General features: G+C 40.1%; 1 protein-coding gene across 1 annotated transcript in view; it reads right to left on the reverse strand.

The window, feature by feature from the left end:
* CCT7 (chaperonin containing TCP1 subunit 7) overlaps positions 1-18,243 on the reverse strand; it is a 298,828-nt gene that overhangs the window by 122,722 nt on the left and 157,863 nt on the right. Inside the window, exon 8 of the mRNA XM_090377862.1 lies at positions 16,438-16,571. Coding sequence (XP_090233988.1) covers positions 16,438-16,571 — 134 coding nt within the window. The remainder of the gene's footprint in view (positions 1-16,437; positions 16,572-18,243) is intronic.

The raw sequence follows: 18,243 nt of genomic DNA on the forward strand, positions 1-18,243 counted from the left end.
TAATTAGTAAAATATAAATAAATAATACTTAACTTGATATGGAAGTTATATAAAGGGATTTCATAGATAACACTCGATACTGAAACATAAATATAGCGTTATAACTGTGTTGGGATATAAGTTTAGGGTTTTAATTTTGTACTGAAATTGAAATTTTATTGAAATTAAATCGAAATCACGACTCTGACCAGAGCAGCAAAGCAAAAGGCTCAAGCTAATGGGAGTGCTGGGCTCAGGGGAGAACGGGGGGGGGGGGGGGGGGGGGGGGGGGGGGCAGTTGCCCTCTGAATCACAGCCTATTCAAATGACCAGAATCACGACTCTGACCAGAGCAGCAAAGCAAAAGGCTCAAGCTAATGGGAGTGCTGGGCTCAGGGGAGAACTTGGGGGGTGGGGTGGGGGGGGCAGTTGCCCTCTGAATCACAGCCTATTCAAATGCACTACTTGTTTGATGTTTGTGGAGCAGTCAGATACGGGACATGACATTGCCATGGGGGATGTCTTTGTGTGTGCACGATGCAAGGAGTGTAAGGAAATCAGGCGACAACTCAGCATTGTTATGGGCCTATACGAGAGCTTGAAGGACAGGGTGGATGCCCTCGAAGGATTAAAAGTGAGGGGCCATCAAGCTCTCAGCTGCCCACACCAATGTCAGAGCTTGCACTTGGTCATCATGCAACACAGCGGCAGCCCCCAAGGCAGAATGCGCTGGTCCCAAAGGAACTAGTAGTTGTTGGTGACTCTATTGTCAGGGAAACGGGAAACTTGCTTTGTAAAAAGGATAGGTGGAACAGGACCAGGGTATGTCTGCCAGGGGCAAAGGTTGATGACGTTGTAGAGCGGATATCATCTTTTAAGAGAACAAAAGGTGATATAGTTGTACACGTTGGCACTAATGATATTAAAAGTAGGAGACCGGCGGAATTACTTAACAAGTACTGGTCACTGTTGAAAAAAAGCCGTGAATTAGGATTGAATTTGAAAGTGTCTGCAATTCTGCCCAGACACGATAGGAGGGAGTATATGATGAGAGCCCTGTCGATCAATTCGGCCCTGGAAAGATTGTGCAGGGCTCAAGGGGTAGAATTTTTTTCAGCCTGGTCTGTACTTGTTAACAGGAGAGACTGCTTCTACAGGGATGGAATACACTTAAATAGAAAGGGTGCAAGAATGTTTGCTGATGCTATCGAGGCAGTGTTAGGTGGGTCGGAAAACTGCTAGATTGGGGGAATACAAGGACTAATAGATTAACAGTAGCCACTGGCAAAGGTGAAAGTGATTCTTGCACTGCTTCTATCCGAATCAGCAGAAGCCTGGAAAATAAGATGCAGGATATTTCAGAGACTGCTGGGAATCATTGGGGAACAAATAAACACATAGGTTGTGTTAGGGTAGCTAAGAAAAAGAACAGGTGCATGTATACTTGCGTGTACACCAATGCTAGGAGTTTAGTAAATAAATTTGATGAATTTAAGGTATTGCTCAAAACATCAAAGGCAAATATTGTGGGGATTTCAGAGACTTGGTGTTACACAGATATAAGGAATGCAGAACTGGAATATGGGGAGTACAATGTCTATAGAAAGAATTGACATGATAGGAAGGGAGGAGGGGTTATGCTATTAGTTAAGAAATACATAAAATCTAAGGAAGTGAAGCCAGTCGACATTGCTGGACAGTGCAGTGTCGAATCAGTGTGGTGTGACATAAGCATTGGGAGATCAAAATTACATACCAACTAAGAAATATTGTTCAAGGTTTAGGCCTAAGTGGATGTCAGATGAACTAATGAGACATATGGCAGAGAAGAAAAATGCATGGGATACATACAAATTAACACGTGACACAGAAGCCCATGATAGATACAAGTTGATCTGTAACCAAGTTACAAAGGAGGTAGATTACGAGAAATCTTTGGCAAGGGATGCAAAGAAAAACAGCAAAGAGTTCTTTACTGATGTAACCTCTAGAAGGAAGGGGATGAATCAGATTGGTCCACTTGATATCGATGGGTCAACTGTTGATGATCCTGCTCAGGTAGCTAACAAACTGAATGAATATTTTGCATCGACTTCCCCTCGCTGAATAACTCCTCACACATGAGGAGTTATTCAGCGAGAGGAATGACAGAGGTGTATTCAACTCTGTCAGTAAGCTAGAGAATCTTGTAATAACTGAGAGTAAAGTGGAGCAGAAATTGTTGAAGATAAATACAAGAAAGGCACCTGGGGTGGATGGGATCTATCCAGTTATATTAAAGGAGGCAGCAAAGGAAGTAAGCAAACCCTTAGCCATAATTATGAGAGCTTCCTTGGACTCAGGGGAAGTACCCATGGACTGGAGATGTGCAAATCTTACTCCAATTCACAAAGGAGGATCAAAGGGCGACACAAGTAATTACAGACCTGTGAGTTTAACTTCTGTTCCTGGAAAATTAATGGAGGCACTGATTAAAGAAGATCAATGCTGGTAAGACAAAGGCCCAGACAACAGATGGGTCGCAAGCCACCATCTATCTCGAAGGCGTCCAGATCGAGCAAGTGCAGGACTTTAAATACCTTGGGTCGCTGGTCCAGGAGAAGAAAGTTGCATCCACCATGGAAATCCACAGCAGAATTGGACAGGCGGCCACTGCGTTCGCCTCGCTCAAATGGTGTCTGTGGAAGAGGACCAACATTTTCACAAAGACTAAAATCCGACTCTTCCGGACTTTGATGCTGCCCATTCTTCTTTACGGATCGGAAACATGGATTTGTCTCAAGTTAGATTTGAACAAACTTGAGATATTCCAAATGCGATGCCTGCGGCAGATCTTGGGCATCTCTCTTCGCGACCGCATTACTAATGATACCATCCACGCCAGATGCCAACAGCAACCAACCATTGCCGACCAAATCCAGAAGCGAAGGCTTAGATGGTTTGGCCACGTATGTAGAATGGGCACGAACAGAATACCATCCACACTCCTTTGGAGACAACGACCCACCCAATGGAGCATCCAACGGACCGCGCCTAGGAAAACGTGGGCCAAGCAAGTGGAAAATGACTTGAAGAGCCGACGTCTCGACCTTAACCAGGCCAGGACTGACGCCATGGATCGTAAGGTATGGAAGAACATCACAGAGCAAGTCCGACACCCTGCACCTACAGCAGCATACTGGTTGCGTGGCAAACCGCCTCCCCCAGCTGCCAGCTAAGGACCAAAGAAGAAGAAGAAGAAGAAAGAAGTACTGCAGGATCATCTAGACAAGACTTCAGTTATAGCTCAGACACAGCATGGTTTTGTTAAGGGGAAGTCTTGCCTGACCAATTTGATTGGACACTATGATACAGTCACAAAAAAACTGGATGCAGGGAATAACTTTGATATTATATACTTGGATCTTAAAAAGGCTTTTGATACTGTTGCACATGGAAGACTGCTGCACAACTTGGAGCAGTGTGGCAATGGAGGCAAATTTCTGCTATGGATAAAGGGGTGGTTGAGGGGGAGAAGATAGAGAGGTAATCAATGGACACTGCTCATCGTGGACTAATGTTATTAGTGGAGTCCCTCAGGGTTCAGTATTGGGTCCATTATTGTTTTCTGTATTTATAAATGATATTGATGATGGTATATCAAGCTTAATGTCCAAGTTTGCAGACGATACGAAGGTTGGCAGGGTTGTCAAGGACACTACTGACACTATGCTACTGCAACAGGATCTGGAAAGGTTGAGCAGATGGGCTGAGAGGTGGCAAATGAAGTTTAACATTGACAAATGTAAAGTACTGCATATGGGAAACAGCAACCTCAGTGCAACGTATCAGCTCTGTGGTACTACACTGACATAGTGCATAGTGTGCATAGTATTAGGGTCAGGCGCCACCTGTGGTTCCCCACATCTGCGCCATATGTTCGCTGTGAAGGAATACAGTACTACTGTAAATGCCAGAAAAGTGTTGTGTGTTGTATATGACATATTGCGTTAGGTTCTGTTGTGTGTCCTGGCATTTGGCCGCAGGGCCCCTAGTGGGACTCCACGTTGCCCGCACACACCACTAGGAGGTAGCCAGTCTGCCCATTATTCTCTGGCTTGTCTCCGCCAGGGTCGCCAGAGCTTCCTGGACGGAGACAAAAAAAAAAAAAAAAAAAAAAAAAAAAGAAAAAGAAAGGTAGAGTCGGGGAAGTACAGAGTGTACGCAAGAAAGGAGGGTATAGCTAGAAATATGGAGGATGTAGGCGAAGGTATCCTCCAGGTTATCAATGGAGCAATAAGTGCCATCAGTTGAAAGGGGAACCCGGGAAGGACGATAAATAAGACAGCAAGAGAGCCGTGTGCAAGTTGCTACTGAAGAATGAGGTGGTCCATATGCCAGTTGATCCTATTCAGGTTAAGATCGGTTTTGCCAGTTAGGTTAGGATCAGATGTTGGTGTTGTTCCTATTTTGTGTTGGCAATAGGGTGCTCCGTCTTGTGAAGAGGGCTTGTACAAACTTGGTAAACTCATAGTAGTAGTTTTCTTCTGTGATGAATAAGTGTTCATTTCCTTGCGGGTTATCTTGGATACGAGTAAACAGGATGCTGCGGAGATCCTCATAGTGTTGACAGGTATATACTAGATGGTTCCAGTCTTCTATTTCACCACATGCACAGTAGGGGTTGTCAATGATTTCCATGGATGTTAATTTATGGTTTATTAATCCGTGTCCAGTGATGAGGTAGGTGGTATGAAGACCAGGAGAAAACCAAGTTGGAGATTTAGGAAATACGGCATTCACATACGGTATAAATTTCTTGGTGATTGGGCCCTTGTCGGTAGCAGTCCATCTGTCCTGCCAGGTCTGAAGTAGTAGAATGGCAATTTTTTTCTTTTCCTGCCTGATTTCATTCAGGTTATTGATGGAGTGTCCAAGGATAGTTGCTGGTATACCCCTGGATAGACAGTAGTGGAGGCCCCTTCGAATAACCTCCAGATCAAGCGGAAGGATGCCCGCAAGAACCTGAAGGGCTGGGTTGCTAACTGTGAAGCATGTCCTTGTAATAGTAAGAAGGATGGTGCGCTGGATGGTTCCCAGTTTACGTTTGTTGTTGTAAAGAGTTGCCCTGCGAAACCAGACCCCTGATCCATACGTTATGAAGGGAAGGAAGATTGATTTATACAGAATCTTAAGGGTGCGTCGGTTCAATCCCCAATCGCGACGACTCACCCGTGCGATGAGAGCAGTGTAGTTTCTCACTTTCGCGTGGAGGTGTGCGAGATGCGGAGAGAAAGTGAGCTTAGGGTCAAGTACTATTCCCAGTAGTTTTAACGTAGAAACTAGCTTGACGGTTTGGCCTTGAAGTTTGATAGTGGGGTTTCTAGTAGGCTGCAGTGATCCCTTCAGGAGAATGGAATGTGTCTTTTGGGGTGAGAGTCTTAGTTTGTGTAGGGCTGCCCAGTTCTGAAGGATTTGAAGTGCCTGGTTTCCTCTGGCTTCCAGAGAAGCTCTGCTGTCAGCCTCAATCGAGATGGTGACATCATCAGCAAAGGCTTGTATAGCTACAGGACCTAGGTCCAGTCCAAGGAGCTCATCCAGGACAATGTTCCACAAAAAAGGACCAAGGACTGAACCCTGGGGGCAACCTCTGTAGATTGACCTGGTAATTCTTCGGTACGTTGAGGAGATTGTAATTTTCCTATTTGATAAGTAGTTTTCGATGCATTTGTATAAATTTAATGGTATATTTGCTTGCCTAAGTCTGCGAAGGATACTTGCCCACCAGAGCCTGTCAAATGCTCCTGCGAAATCTATTGCTATTAGTAGGTAGTATTTGGAGGTAGAAGTTGAGACTGCAGAGATGATCATTTGCAGTGCGTCTTCTGTGCAACGCCCCGGTCGAAATCCAAACTGGAAGTTGGACTGGAGCCCAGCTTTGGTGTAATGGTCTTGGAGCCGTACTAGGAGTAGTCGTTCAAACAGTTTACTGACCATGGATAAAAGGGCAATGGGTCGATATGACTCTGGTTGTTGGAGCGGTTTAGACGGATTTTTTATGATTAGTTTTACATTGGCGTTTTTCCATTCTTCTGGGAAAGATCCATGGGACAAGCACTTATTGAAGAGGTCGAGTAGAAACTGGATGTTAATTTGGGCTGTTTTTTTTAAGGACTTCGGGTTCAATGAGATCTGGTCCGGGCCATTTCCTCTCTTTCATTTTGGTAAGAGCCTGCTGCAGTTCATCGGTGGTAAATTGGTCTTCTACAGCATTGTTGAAGTAGATGTTGTTTGCCTGGCATATTTCTTGCTGTTGTACTGTCAGAGGATCAGTATCTGTACCAAAAAGTGTGTCCAGAATATTGGCTATAGACTGCTCCCACGATGTAGTCATAGTGCCGTTTGGTGTGAGAGTGGATTGGATAACTTCGCCCCTCGCGAGCTTGTTGGTGGTGATGCGGTACACCACCACCCCCCAGGGTTCAGTATTGCCAGTCGTTTTGACGAGTCGTTCCCAAGATGATCTTTTACACTGCCTTATAAGGGAGGTGTAGTCGTTTCTGACTCTTCGATATTCTTCACGGAGGGTGTTGACCTCATTTGGGGGCCAAGAGGTACGAGCTCTCTGAAAGGCTTTTCTTTTGGAGTGTACAATTCGGCGAAGGTGCTCCAGCTCTGGGGACCACCATGGGACGGCATTAGGCATTGGTCTTTTCTTTCTAATTGATTGATTGCAGGCCTGGATGATGATTTCTGTTGTGAGCTTTTGATGTTGGTTGGGGTCCAGTGCTGGAAGATCAGAAGAATTGTGGTTCTGGATCATGGTCTGCAGCGTGGAGCAAAAGATTTCCCAATTGGCCTTGTTAATAGCATAGCGACTAATATTGTAGTGAGGTGGTGGAGTTGGATCAATGGATCTTGTGAGTTGAAATGTAATAGTCTGTGATCTGAGGTGGTCCAGGCCTCATTGACCTGCCACCCAGAAATTTTGCTGGAAATGGATCGTGTAGCTATGGAGATATCTATTGTGGATTCCCACAGAGTGCTGGAATAGGTAGGCAGGTTATTGGGCTTGTTCAGAACCAGGAAGGGAGAAGTGGCCAGGAAATCTTCAAGAAGCTGCCCATTGCGGCACCCAGAGCGATCAGTGGTCAGGCTGTACCAGGTAGGAGAGCGGCAGTTTACATCTGCCCCAAGGATAATCTTGCTGTTGGGAAGTGTAGCAAGGACTGTACACTGACAGTGGTAGAGAATAAAAGTGAACTGGGGGCGGTTGTGCAGGCAGATATGAAGTTTTCTGAGCAGTGCAGACGGGCTGCAAGAGTAGCTCATGGTGTATTGTCGATGATATATAGGAATTTTTCTAGCAGGGATAAGGAGGTGATTATTCCCTTGTATAAGGCAATGGTCAGGCCACACCTAGAGTACTGTATATAGGTCTGGAGGCCTCATTTCAAGAAGGATGTAGAGATGCTGGAACAAGTACGGAGAAGAGCAACAAGATTAGTGAATGGAACAAAGGGGTGCTCCTACGAAGAAAGGCTTAAGTTTTGCAAATTACAGTGTCTGGGGACTAGGCACTAGCGAGGTGTTCTGATAGTGTATAAAGCCTTGAATGGTTTGAGCATGCTCAATGCTGATGGGATTCTTCCTCTTGCTCAGAATAATCACCTGAGAGGACATAAATTCAAATTAAGAAAAGACAGATGTAGGATATACGTGAGGAAATTTGCCTTTAGCCAGCTGGTGGTTGGTTGGTGGAATAGACTTCCATCCCTTGTCGTGGAAGTTGATAGCCTAAATAAGTTTAAGGCTCAGCTGGACAGGTATTTCGAACGAACAGAGGGGTGAAGTGGAAGTGGTTATTTTTTAATTATTATTATTTTATTTTATTTTTTTTTTTTTGGCTGATGCTGCATAAGCTTGCTTTCTTGCATCAAATGCCTCTACTAATGCTAATGCTAATCAGTTGGTCCCACTGCACAGAATTTAAAAACTGCCTGAGACCACTGTAGCCACCTTTACAAAAGCAAAATTCTACACTATTAAGTGTGATCACTGCCATTCAGTGGGTCTTCACTCATTCCTCAATCATTACGAATTCTGCAGATTCTTAATGAATGAGGAATCATTGCTGATAACCATATCAAGGGTAGAGAAAACAGTCATGTACACAAAATTCACAAATAAACAAAATTCTTGTTAGCTTTTGAGTGATCAACCTACAAATTTCAGTAACACCTGGAAAGTTAAAATCCCCCATTATCACAGTCTCTCCTACTCTCATTTTTGTTTTCTCTTTGCTAATATCACATCAAACTGACTGAACACTGCACTGGTCAACCATGTCGACTGGATGCACTGGCTTAGATTTAATATGCTTCTTAACTAAGAATATAACACCTCCACCTCTCTAGTAAGTAGTGGTATTGATTAGTTCAGGTGAAAACGGAATCCTTTATATCATGAAGTCAATGGGAAATCACAGGGTTAGGTTCCAGGAACCAAAATTTTACCTACCGCTCTGTATCGATTGTTTTTTTTATTATTTTTTTTTTTATCAGCAGTTTTCATAGCCCTACTCACATTCGGGTGGCTTTTACCAGCTTCCACCTTCTGAATAATCTCCATCTTATTTTCGAATGTGATAGATTGACGTGCCCTTTTCACGCTTTCAATTTGCACTAGGATTCACTGAACTTCTTTTACCAGACATGACGTGTCTTCATTATATTAAATTAAAAACATTATAACACAATTGGCAAAAACTGCACAAGGCTTTTATTAAAAAATGGTGTAAATAACAACCAACTGCATGAACCTTTACAGCTGCACTAATAGCTGATTGGCTCAGATTGTCCTTCATCAAACGAACAGTGGATGATACATAATACAGTACAATGCCAATAAAATATCTGATGATTTTAAACTTTCAATTTATAAAAAAATTGCAAAAAAAATAAAAAATAAAAACCTTGTGGTTAGTGACTGGTGCTGTTGCAAATCGGCACAAAACAAGAGCTACATGTATTAGTACTAGTAATAACATTCATGGGTTAAAGGAGATAGGGGTGGGGTGTGGCAGGGTATATTGGAATTTTGCTCTGGAGACTTAGTCTCTAGAGCAACATGACTTTCATCACTTTCAAGCCTCCAACAAGCAGAGTGGTGCTATTACAATGGTTAATGAGAATCATCTACCACCTGGTGTTAGTATTAGTACTAATAACTGTTATTTTATATTGCCGACCGGGCTAGACGGGTGGGTAAAGTGCCTGCCTAGCAACCCAAAGGTTGCGGGTTCGAATCCCGCCTCGGGCTTGGATCAAAGTACTGCAAAAATGTTGGGAGGTGCATTATGGCCACAGAAGCCGATTCGCCAACAACTACCAAATAAAAAAAGTTATTTTATATTAGTATCAGTACCAGTAGTAGCATGCATGGGTTGTGAAGGAGATGGTGGGGGAAAGTTGCTGGAAACTTTACTGTGGAGATTAATGGCTTTCACCACTTCAAGCAGCCAATATGCAAAGTGGAGGCACTGCATCGGATGATGAGAGCCACATTTACCACTTTATTTACAGTTTACTGAATTAAGAAGGAACCAATTTGCAAGTGCAACACTCAAGGGTTAGAATTTTTCTCTGCCTGATCTGTACTTGATAATAGGAGAGACTGCTTCTACAGGGATGGGATACATTTAAACAGTAAGGGTGTAAGAATATTTGCTGATGCTATCGAGGCAGAGTTAGGTGAGTCTGAAAACTGCTAGCAAGGGGGGGGATACACGGACTAATAGATTAACAGTAGCTGCTGGCAGAGGTGAAATGATTCTTGCACTGCTTCTATTGAAATGCAATTGAGCAGCAGCCTGGAAAGCAAGGCAATGGAGATTTCCAGGACTGTTGGGAGTCATAGTGGAACAGATAAATACATGGGCTGTGTTAGCGCAACTCAGAGTAGAAACAGGCGCATGTATACTTGCATGTACACCAACACTAGGAGCATAGTTAATAAATTTGATGAGTTTGAAGTGCTAGTCAAGACATCAAAAGCAGATGTTGGGATATCAGAGACTTGGTCTCACACAGACATAAGCAGTGCAGAATTGGAATTTGGGGAGTACATTGTGTACAGAAAGTATAGACAGGAAGGGAGTAGGGGTTAGTTAAGTATGCTGTTAGTTAAGAAACACAAAATCAAAGGAAGTGCATCCAATTGACGTTGGTGGACAATGCAGTGTCGAGTCTGTTTGGTGTGAAATAAGCATTGGGAATGGAAAAATGAGAGTAGTTGTGTGTTATAGGCCTAATGAATCTGATGAGTATAATGAGCAATTTGTGCAGAGAAGTAGAGTGGCCCAGTAAATCAGATATCGACTGGAACTTGAGGATTGGTCACTCAAAACAATAGCAAGACTTTTGTGGATTTATTGGATGACTGTTTTTTACAGCAACATGTTCGAGAGGTATCCAGAGGAAGTAATATTCTTGATCTGATAATCAGCAGTGATTATTCATACATTACAGACTTGCAGATAAAGGAACCACTGGGTGACAGTGATCACAATGTACTGATATGGAATTATTTATATGCATATAAAGTATCAGGTGACACAGAAGCCTATGGCAGATATAAACTGGTCTGTAATCAAGTCACAAAGGATGTTAGGCAGATTACAACAAATCCTTGGCAAAGGATGTAAAGAAAAACAGCAAAGCGTTCTTTACTTATGTAAACTCTAGAGGGAAAGGGATGAATCAGATTGGACCATTTAACATAGATGGGTTGACTATTTATCAGGTAGCTGATAAACTGAATGAGTATTTTACACCTACATATACACATGAGGAGTTATTCAATGAGGGGAGTGCCATAGGTTTATCAAACTCAAACAGTGAGCAAAGTTGAGGAGAAATTGTTGAAGTTAAACATAAAAAAGGCACCTCGGGTGGATGGGATCTATCCAGTTATATTAAAGGAGGGAGCAAAGGAAGTAAGCAATCCCTTAGCCATAATTATGAGAGACTCAGGGGAGGTCCCACGGACTGGAGGTGTGCAAACGTATCACCAATTCAGAAAGGGAGATTTCAAAAGGTTACACAAGTAATTTGTTAGATTAACTTGTGTTCTGGGGAAAATAATGGAATCACTGGTTAAAAAAGCATTGCAGGATCATCTAGATAAGACTGCAGTATTAGTTAAGACAGCATAGGTTTGTTAAAGGGAGGTCTTGTCTGACCAATTTGACTTTGTGATGTGGTCACAAAGGAACTGAAAAAAATAATTTTGATATCATATACTTGGATTTCAGGAAAGCTGCTGTACAAATTGGAGAGGTATGGTATTAAGGGTAAGTTGCTACAATGGATAAAGGGATGGTTGAGTGGGAGAAGACAGAGTGGTAATCAATGGACACTGCTCTTCATGGACAAATGTTATTAGTGGAGTTCCCCAGGGGTTCGGTATTGGGCCCACTGTTGTTTTGTATATTTATCAATGATACTGATGAAAGTATATCAAGTTTAATGTCCAAGTATGCAGAGGATACAAAGGTTGGCAGGGTTGTTAATGACAGGAACGACAGTATGCTACTCCAACTGGATCTAGATAAGTTGGGAAAATGGGCTGAGAATTGGCAACTGAAGTTTAACATTAACAAATGCAAAGTACTGCATATGGGTAAATGTACCAACTTCCCTGAGTGTTGTACCACAAGGTACAACACTCAGGGAAATGGAAACTGAAAAAGACCTGGGGGTAATTGTGCAGTTGAATATGAAGTTCGCTGAGCAGTGCAGATGGGGTGCCAGGGCAGATCATGGAGTCTTGTCAATGATATATAGGAATTTTGATCAATTGACAAGACCTGAAGTTTTTGTTTTTCTAATTGGAATGAGTAAGCAAAGTGCTTCTTTTCTGATAACACACATAAGGGGGACAGAAACTTAAATTTAAAAAAGGCTTCTTGCAGGATGAGCAAAATAAGAAAAAAATTTGCTATAATTCAATTATTATTATTGGCCACATGGTGCAAGGAATCTTGAGGCTTATGTTGCACAAGCCAAAAAAAAAAAAAAAAAAAAATTCTAAATTGCCCTGAGAGAGAGAGAGAGAGAGAGAGACAGAGAGAGAGAGAGAGAGAGAGAGAGAGAGAGAGAGAGAGAGAGAGAGAGTCAGGAGTAAAAAGGAATCACCAAGAAAGATGATATCCAGCTCAAAACCCTGGGTGTGCCAAGCCCATACTCACCAGATGTGAACCCCTGGGGATTAATTGCTGAAAGACCCTTCAATTTGTTGTCATGGAAGTGGATAATGTAAATAAATTTAAGGTTAGACAAATTACACTAATAAAAAAAAAAAAACTTCCTATAAAAGATACTGAAATTTTAGTAACTTTAATGAATGACTAATTTCAAATATATAATAATACATATCTCAAAAATGCTCATTCAAAATATATTTTGTTATCATTTCATTTCTTCAATGCTATTTCATTTTAAAATATTTTAATCAAACATAATGTTCTATATACATTCAATTTCCTTAGAAATGTTTGCTACTCAGCATGATTTTTTAATAGCCATTTTGCTTTACCTCTCAAGAAACCAGCAATAATCTTCTATAATAGCAGTTTCTCGAGTGGATACATCTTGATGAAAGCATTCCCCCTGTTCATCATTTTCATCTCCCAAATTTTGAGGGGTTAAAAAAAAAAAAAAAAAAAAAAAACTGAGATGGAAATGAAGAAATTGCATTTTTAAAACCATTTACTATCCATATTTTTAGAACATTGCAGTAAAATTGACATGAGAGATTCATTTTTTTTTTTTTTTTAATTAAAATCACAAACACAAAAGGTATCAGAACCTATAGTACTTAGTACCGTGCATGGGTTGAAGGAGATGAGGAGGTAGGGGATGCCAGAAACTTTTCTGTGGAGACTAAACATGGGTTTCACCACTTCAAGTCTAAAATAAACAAAGTGGTGGTACTGCATCAGTTGATAAGGGTCATCTATCACCTAGTGCTAGTATTAATATATTATATTATTAGTGGTTAGTTAGTATTACTGTGCATGGGTTGAAGGTTTTTTTTAATTAAAATCACAAACACAAAAGGTATCAGAACCTATAGTACTCAGTACCATGCATGGGTTGAAGGAGATGAGGAGGTAGGGGATGCCAGAAAGTGGGTGGGATTGCCGGAAACTTTTCTTTGGAGACTAAACACGAGTTTCTTCACATCAAGCCTCCAAGAAGCAAAGTGATGGTATTACAACAGTTGACGAGTCTTCTACCATCTAGTGTTAATATCAGTACTGCTAATAATTAATATCAGTACTGCTAGTAGTAATATGGTGCATGGGTATCAGCTGATAAAAGTCATGTACCACCTAGTGTTAGTATTAGTAATAAGTTTAGTGTTATTTTATTTTAGTAGTGGTACTAGTACGGTGCATGGGTTGAAGAATATAGGGGAGGGGGATGCTGGAAACTTTACTCCAGAGACCAAATGTGGAATTCACCGCTTCAAGCCTCCAATATGCACCAGTTGATCAGAATCATCTACAACTTCCTTTTCAGTTTACCGTGCAGTGTAATAAAATGTCATAGTGTAAGTTTTTAAAGGAAAGAGCAGAAATAATGGAATTAAAACGCAGCCATCGACACCAATCATTTGCATCGAACGATGGCAAAAAAGGAGGGTCGATTTATGGCGAATATATTACCAATGATTAATTTTCAAAAACTAAGGGTTGAATTATACGCTGGAATATACAACATGTATTTTGGTTTTACATCGTTGTTGTAAACATGTGGCTGTGCAGAAAAAGTTGGGTGCCCCCTTTAACAGTGATTCAGTGTCTCATTAAACTTGTTACTGTTTGGTTTCTAATTAGGCAGTTCTATTTGAGACTCATAAAATAATGGAGAGGTTTCTGGCAGGTTTAAAATGAAAACCAAGTGACGAAGCTCTTCTTTTCAGCAGTTAAACACTATCATTCAAATTAAAATCTCGTAGATATGACAAACAAATCATATTTTTCATTAGTTTTACAAGTGGTGCGATAAATGGGAAAGAATGATCTCAGTGTGTTTTGTGTCTCAGTGTCTTTGCAGCTGATAGTCTGAAGCCAAAAAACTTAAACAACAGTAAGAAACAAACATTCTGAAATGAAAAACAAGCCCCAGGAGTATTTCCATATAAAGCTGGATGAAATTTGCACATAGCAACTGTTTTATCCAAAGCTCTTTTAGCATCATATCAGGTTGCATATAAGATAGCAAAATAAGAAACCATACACAATCACTTATTCTCCCTGCAGTGATTGACCCAATACAAACACTGCTCAGCAGCTTTGTAATGTACCTCTCATATAATAGTTGAAAAGCCAAGAAATAGACCCTTTGCAATACAACTAAATGAAGTGATGGACAGCATCAGTCCAGCTCATTTAATGGCACATATATGCTATGTTGATAATAAGAACATCTTGATGTTTGCATTCACACAAGAGAAATATTTTACGGATGGGGATGCCAGAAGTTTATAAAATTCTAACATGGAGCTAAGTGATTTTATGATAACTAGAGGGAAGTGGAAGAGAAATTGAAGCTAAATATAAATAAGGTACCTGGAGCAGACTGGATCTATACAGTTATATTAAGGAAGGCAACAAAAGGGATAAGCAAACCCGTAATTATAAGAATATCCTTGGATTCAGAAGAGGTGCCTATAAGGCTGGGTGTGTGTGTGTGTCTGTGTGTGAAGCTATCCCCAATTCACAAAGTGCTTGTCTGTCCAATCTGACTGGACACTGTGATGCACTAATGAAAGAATTCAATGCAAAAAATAATTTTGGCATAATGTACTTGGATTTTTACTAGGTGGTAGATGACTCTCATCAACCGGTGCAATACCACCACTTTGCTTATTGGAGGCTTGAAGTGGTGGAACCCATGTTTAGTCTACAGGGCTAAGTTCCGGTCAACCCTTCCCCATCTCTTCCATCATGCAGTATGACTGATGACTTTTGAGGTTATGATGAACATCATGGTGAAATCCAATCTTCCTTACATTTCGAGGGTACAGCTCTAAAACGGTGTTCTCAGTCCTCAGTCTTGTCTTATATCTCGCAAAAAGGATTCTTATGCTCCTATGCTTATCTTTGGTGACACTCCGATTTTTAGGCAAAATGATATATTTCTTTTGGGGATTACCCTGACTTCTAATCTCTGTTGGCACAAGCACATTACAAATATTGCTTCCTCTGCATCTAAAAAACTTGGTTTTCTCTTTTGCTCTCAGCATTACTTTTCTTCCAAACAGCTGTTCACTCTTTACAAATCGCAAATCCGCCCTACCATGGAATATTGTCCCACAATCTGGGGTGGTGCCCCCAAAACATCTCTCAGGCTTCTTGATTCCGTTCAGAAGAGGGCAGTTAGGTTAATTAATGATTCATCTCTAACAGTCTCTCCACTTGCTGTCATATAGACGTACTGTTTCTGCTGCATGCCTCTTCTACAGATATTTCCATGGGAACTGTTCTTCTGAATTGGCTTCTATAATTCCTGCTCCCTCTTTCAAAACAGTCCGAACACGTGCAGCCACCAGCCAACATCCATTTACTGTCCAACTTCAAACTCACAGAACCAACTTTTCATCTTCCTCGTTTATTCATTCAACTGCCATTTTCTGGAACAACCTTCCTTCGTACGTATTTCCTGAAAATTACAGTTTACAGAAGTTCAAGTCCAATGTCAACCAATATCTTCTTTCGTCTTCTCAACCTCCAACCCAAGCACGGTACTAAGTACTATAGGTTCTAATACCTCTCGTGTTTGGGGTTTACATAAAAGAAAAAAACTGTTTAAACCAGTGGTCTCCAAAGTGGGGTGTGCGAGATAATCCTCAATAAAATCGTGAGGGCTGTTTTTCACACCGATATATAATCTAGATATAATTCATACCTTGTAAATTATTTATTAATAAAAGAAATAGTATTGAATTACATTTACTACACTTGTTACATTAATGATTTCCTATCATTTGCACTTTAAAAAATGTCCAATACAATTGATTCTTTAAACTGAAAGTAAAGTGCTTGAATTTGTAAACATTTAATGCATATTATCTCTTTAAACAAGGATTTAACCCCTTCCTACTAGTTTGCTACAGACATATCATAAGGTTGTCCCTAGGTACAAAAATAAAATAATTGTAAAAGCTGGATATGACTGGCTTAGTTATGGTTCTTTGCAATTCAGGAGAGCCACTTCAAACAATAAAATTCACTACACAAATTCTTGAATGCATCTGACAGTTTGCATCTGTAGTAGTCCTATTGTACCTTTATTGAAAAGTGCATCAGTTGTAAAACTGATCATAGTTATAATTATAGATGTGGCCTATCTGTTAATATACATGTAAGTATACATTAATTAAGCATAGTGGCTATAAACTCATACATACCGATCAGCGAAATACTGAGTAGCAACATCTCCAATTGCAAGTTTGGAGAGCACAACCATGGCACCACTTTCATATATCTTTTCCAATTTTTGATACAAAATATTCCACTCAGCATCAACAATATTTTGATATTCCTAGAAATAAATTCAGAATATAACCAAATGTACCTATTACTTTAGGGCATGCAAACTATTTATTTACATTACTTGGTCCTCCGGGAGCACAAGGAATCATGAAGAAAGCAGGTGGTATAATGGTTGTATATAATAATTTTATGGTGCAAACACTGATAAGGTTTGTTTTGTAGTGTACAGGTCCAGTTTCCAATAAAGTAAAATCTCTTATCTCAGTATGTGAAAATAAGATATGAAAAAAAAAAAAAACTGAACCAAATTAAGCCATTTGGTCCCTTAATAAGATATGAAAAATTTTAAAATTCAGCCATTGTTTATGAATTACTATTGTATATATTGATTTACTGGCTGGTATTAAGAAGGGTAAAAATGACAGAAATATTTATAAAGATATAGGAAGAATCATGTGGATTTGAAGAGGAGACTGGTGATGTTCCAACTCTTGACGTATGAATAAGCATGGAAAGTTTAGTCACCTAACTGCCAAACTTGTGGAAGTTCTTATTGACCATTTAGTAAATTCGGGATTTAAATAATGAATAAGGCTTCACATATTTCTAATCTGTAAGAGGATAATTTATCAATAGTGTAAGGCAAGTTTAATTCTGTAGTACAATCAAATTAAGAGATGCAGTTTTTTTTTAAATTTTAGTGTCATAATATTCTTTAAAGCATGTAAAACAAAATAATTTTTTAAAAGTATACAACAGATACCATTCAAGTAGAAAGATTAATAATACATACTGCTGCACACGAGAAAATCCTTATATATAGATAACATTTAAACCGATTAGCTATATGATAATAATGAAAGTATGTTTGCTTTCATTATTATCATCCATATATATATATTTAATTAGAGATATTTTTACATTTAGCAACTGTACTTCACTGCTCACCACACACACTGAAATAACCAAACTCTAAGAGGAGCAAGTGGTCCATATAGCCAGGTTCCTAGGTTATCATGTGCCCTTGTGTTTGTTTTTTCTTGTTTCCATGCTTGTTTGTGCCCCCCCCCCTAAACTCACAGTAAGTTTAGAGTATGCATTTTAATTCTCAAATAAAGTTATACATTTTTATCTAATTATTAAAGATCAAAATATTGAACAATCACATATATAAAAATTATAAATATAAAAATAAATGTATAAGAATACGTATTCAAAAGTTACATTTTAAATTAAAGAAACTAAATGCAGCAATCACTGAATTATAACAGTCTACCATAATACTGTGTTTGGCCACTATTCATATGAATAAGAGTCGCTGTTCACCTAAGCATTGATTCCACTAGATGTCCGAAGGGATCTGGAGTCATGCTACCAACAAGGCTTTCCACAGTGTCAGAATAGATGACAGTTGTGTCCATATGGCTCACTTCTCATTTCAAAACATCCAAGGCATTCATCTGGATTGAGGCCGGGCAAATTTGGAGCCAAGGGTTGTCTGTCAAGGAGTGTAGTATTATAAAAAGAGCAGCAGGATTTTCAGTTCCTTCTTTTTTCTGTCTCTTTGCATCATCTCGGGTCGATGGATCTGGATCAAGAGATCTGTAAGTGGCACATATATTGTTATCTATCATTTATCCTTTTAGCCCTGGAAGAGTGATTTTCTTCTCTCAGGATACCAACCTTACCACATGGAGGTAGGAGCAGTTCCACCAGTGACC

Source organism: Mastigoproctus giganteus, chromosome 7, assembly GCF_048544385.1.
Source record: "Mastigoproctus giganteus isolate SK-2022 chromosome 7, ASM4854438v1, whole genome shotgun sequence".
Lineage (NCBI taxonomy): Eukaryota > Metazoa > Arthropoda > Arachnida > Uropygi > Thelyphonidae > Mastigoproctus > Mastigoproctus giganteus.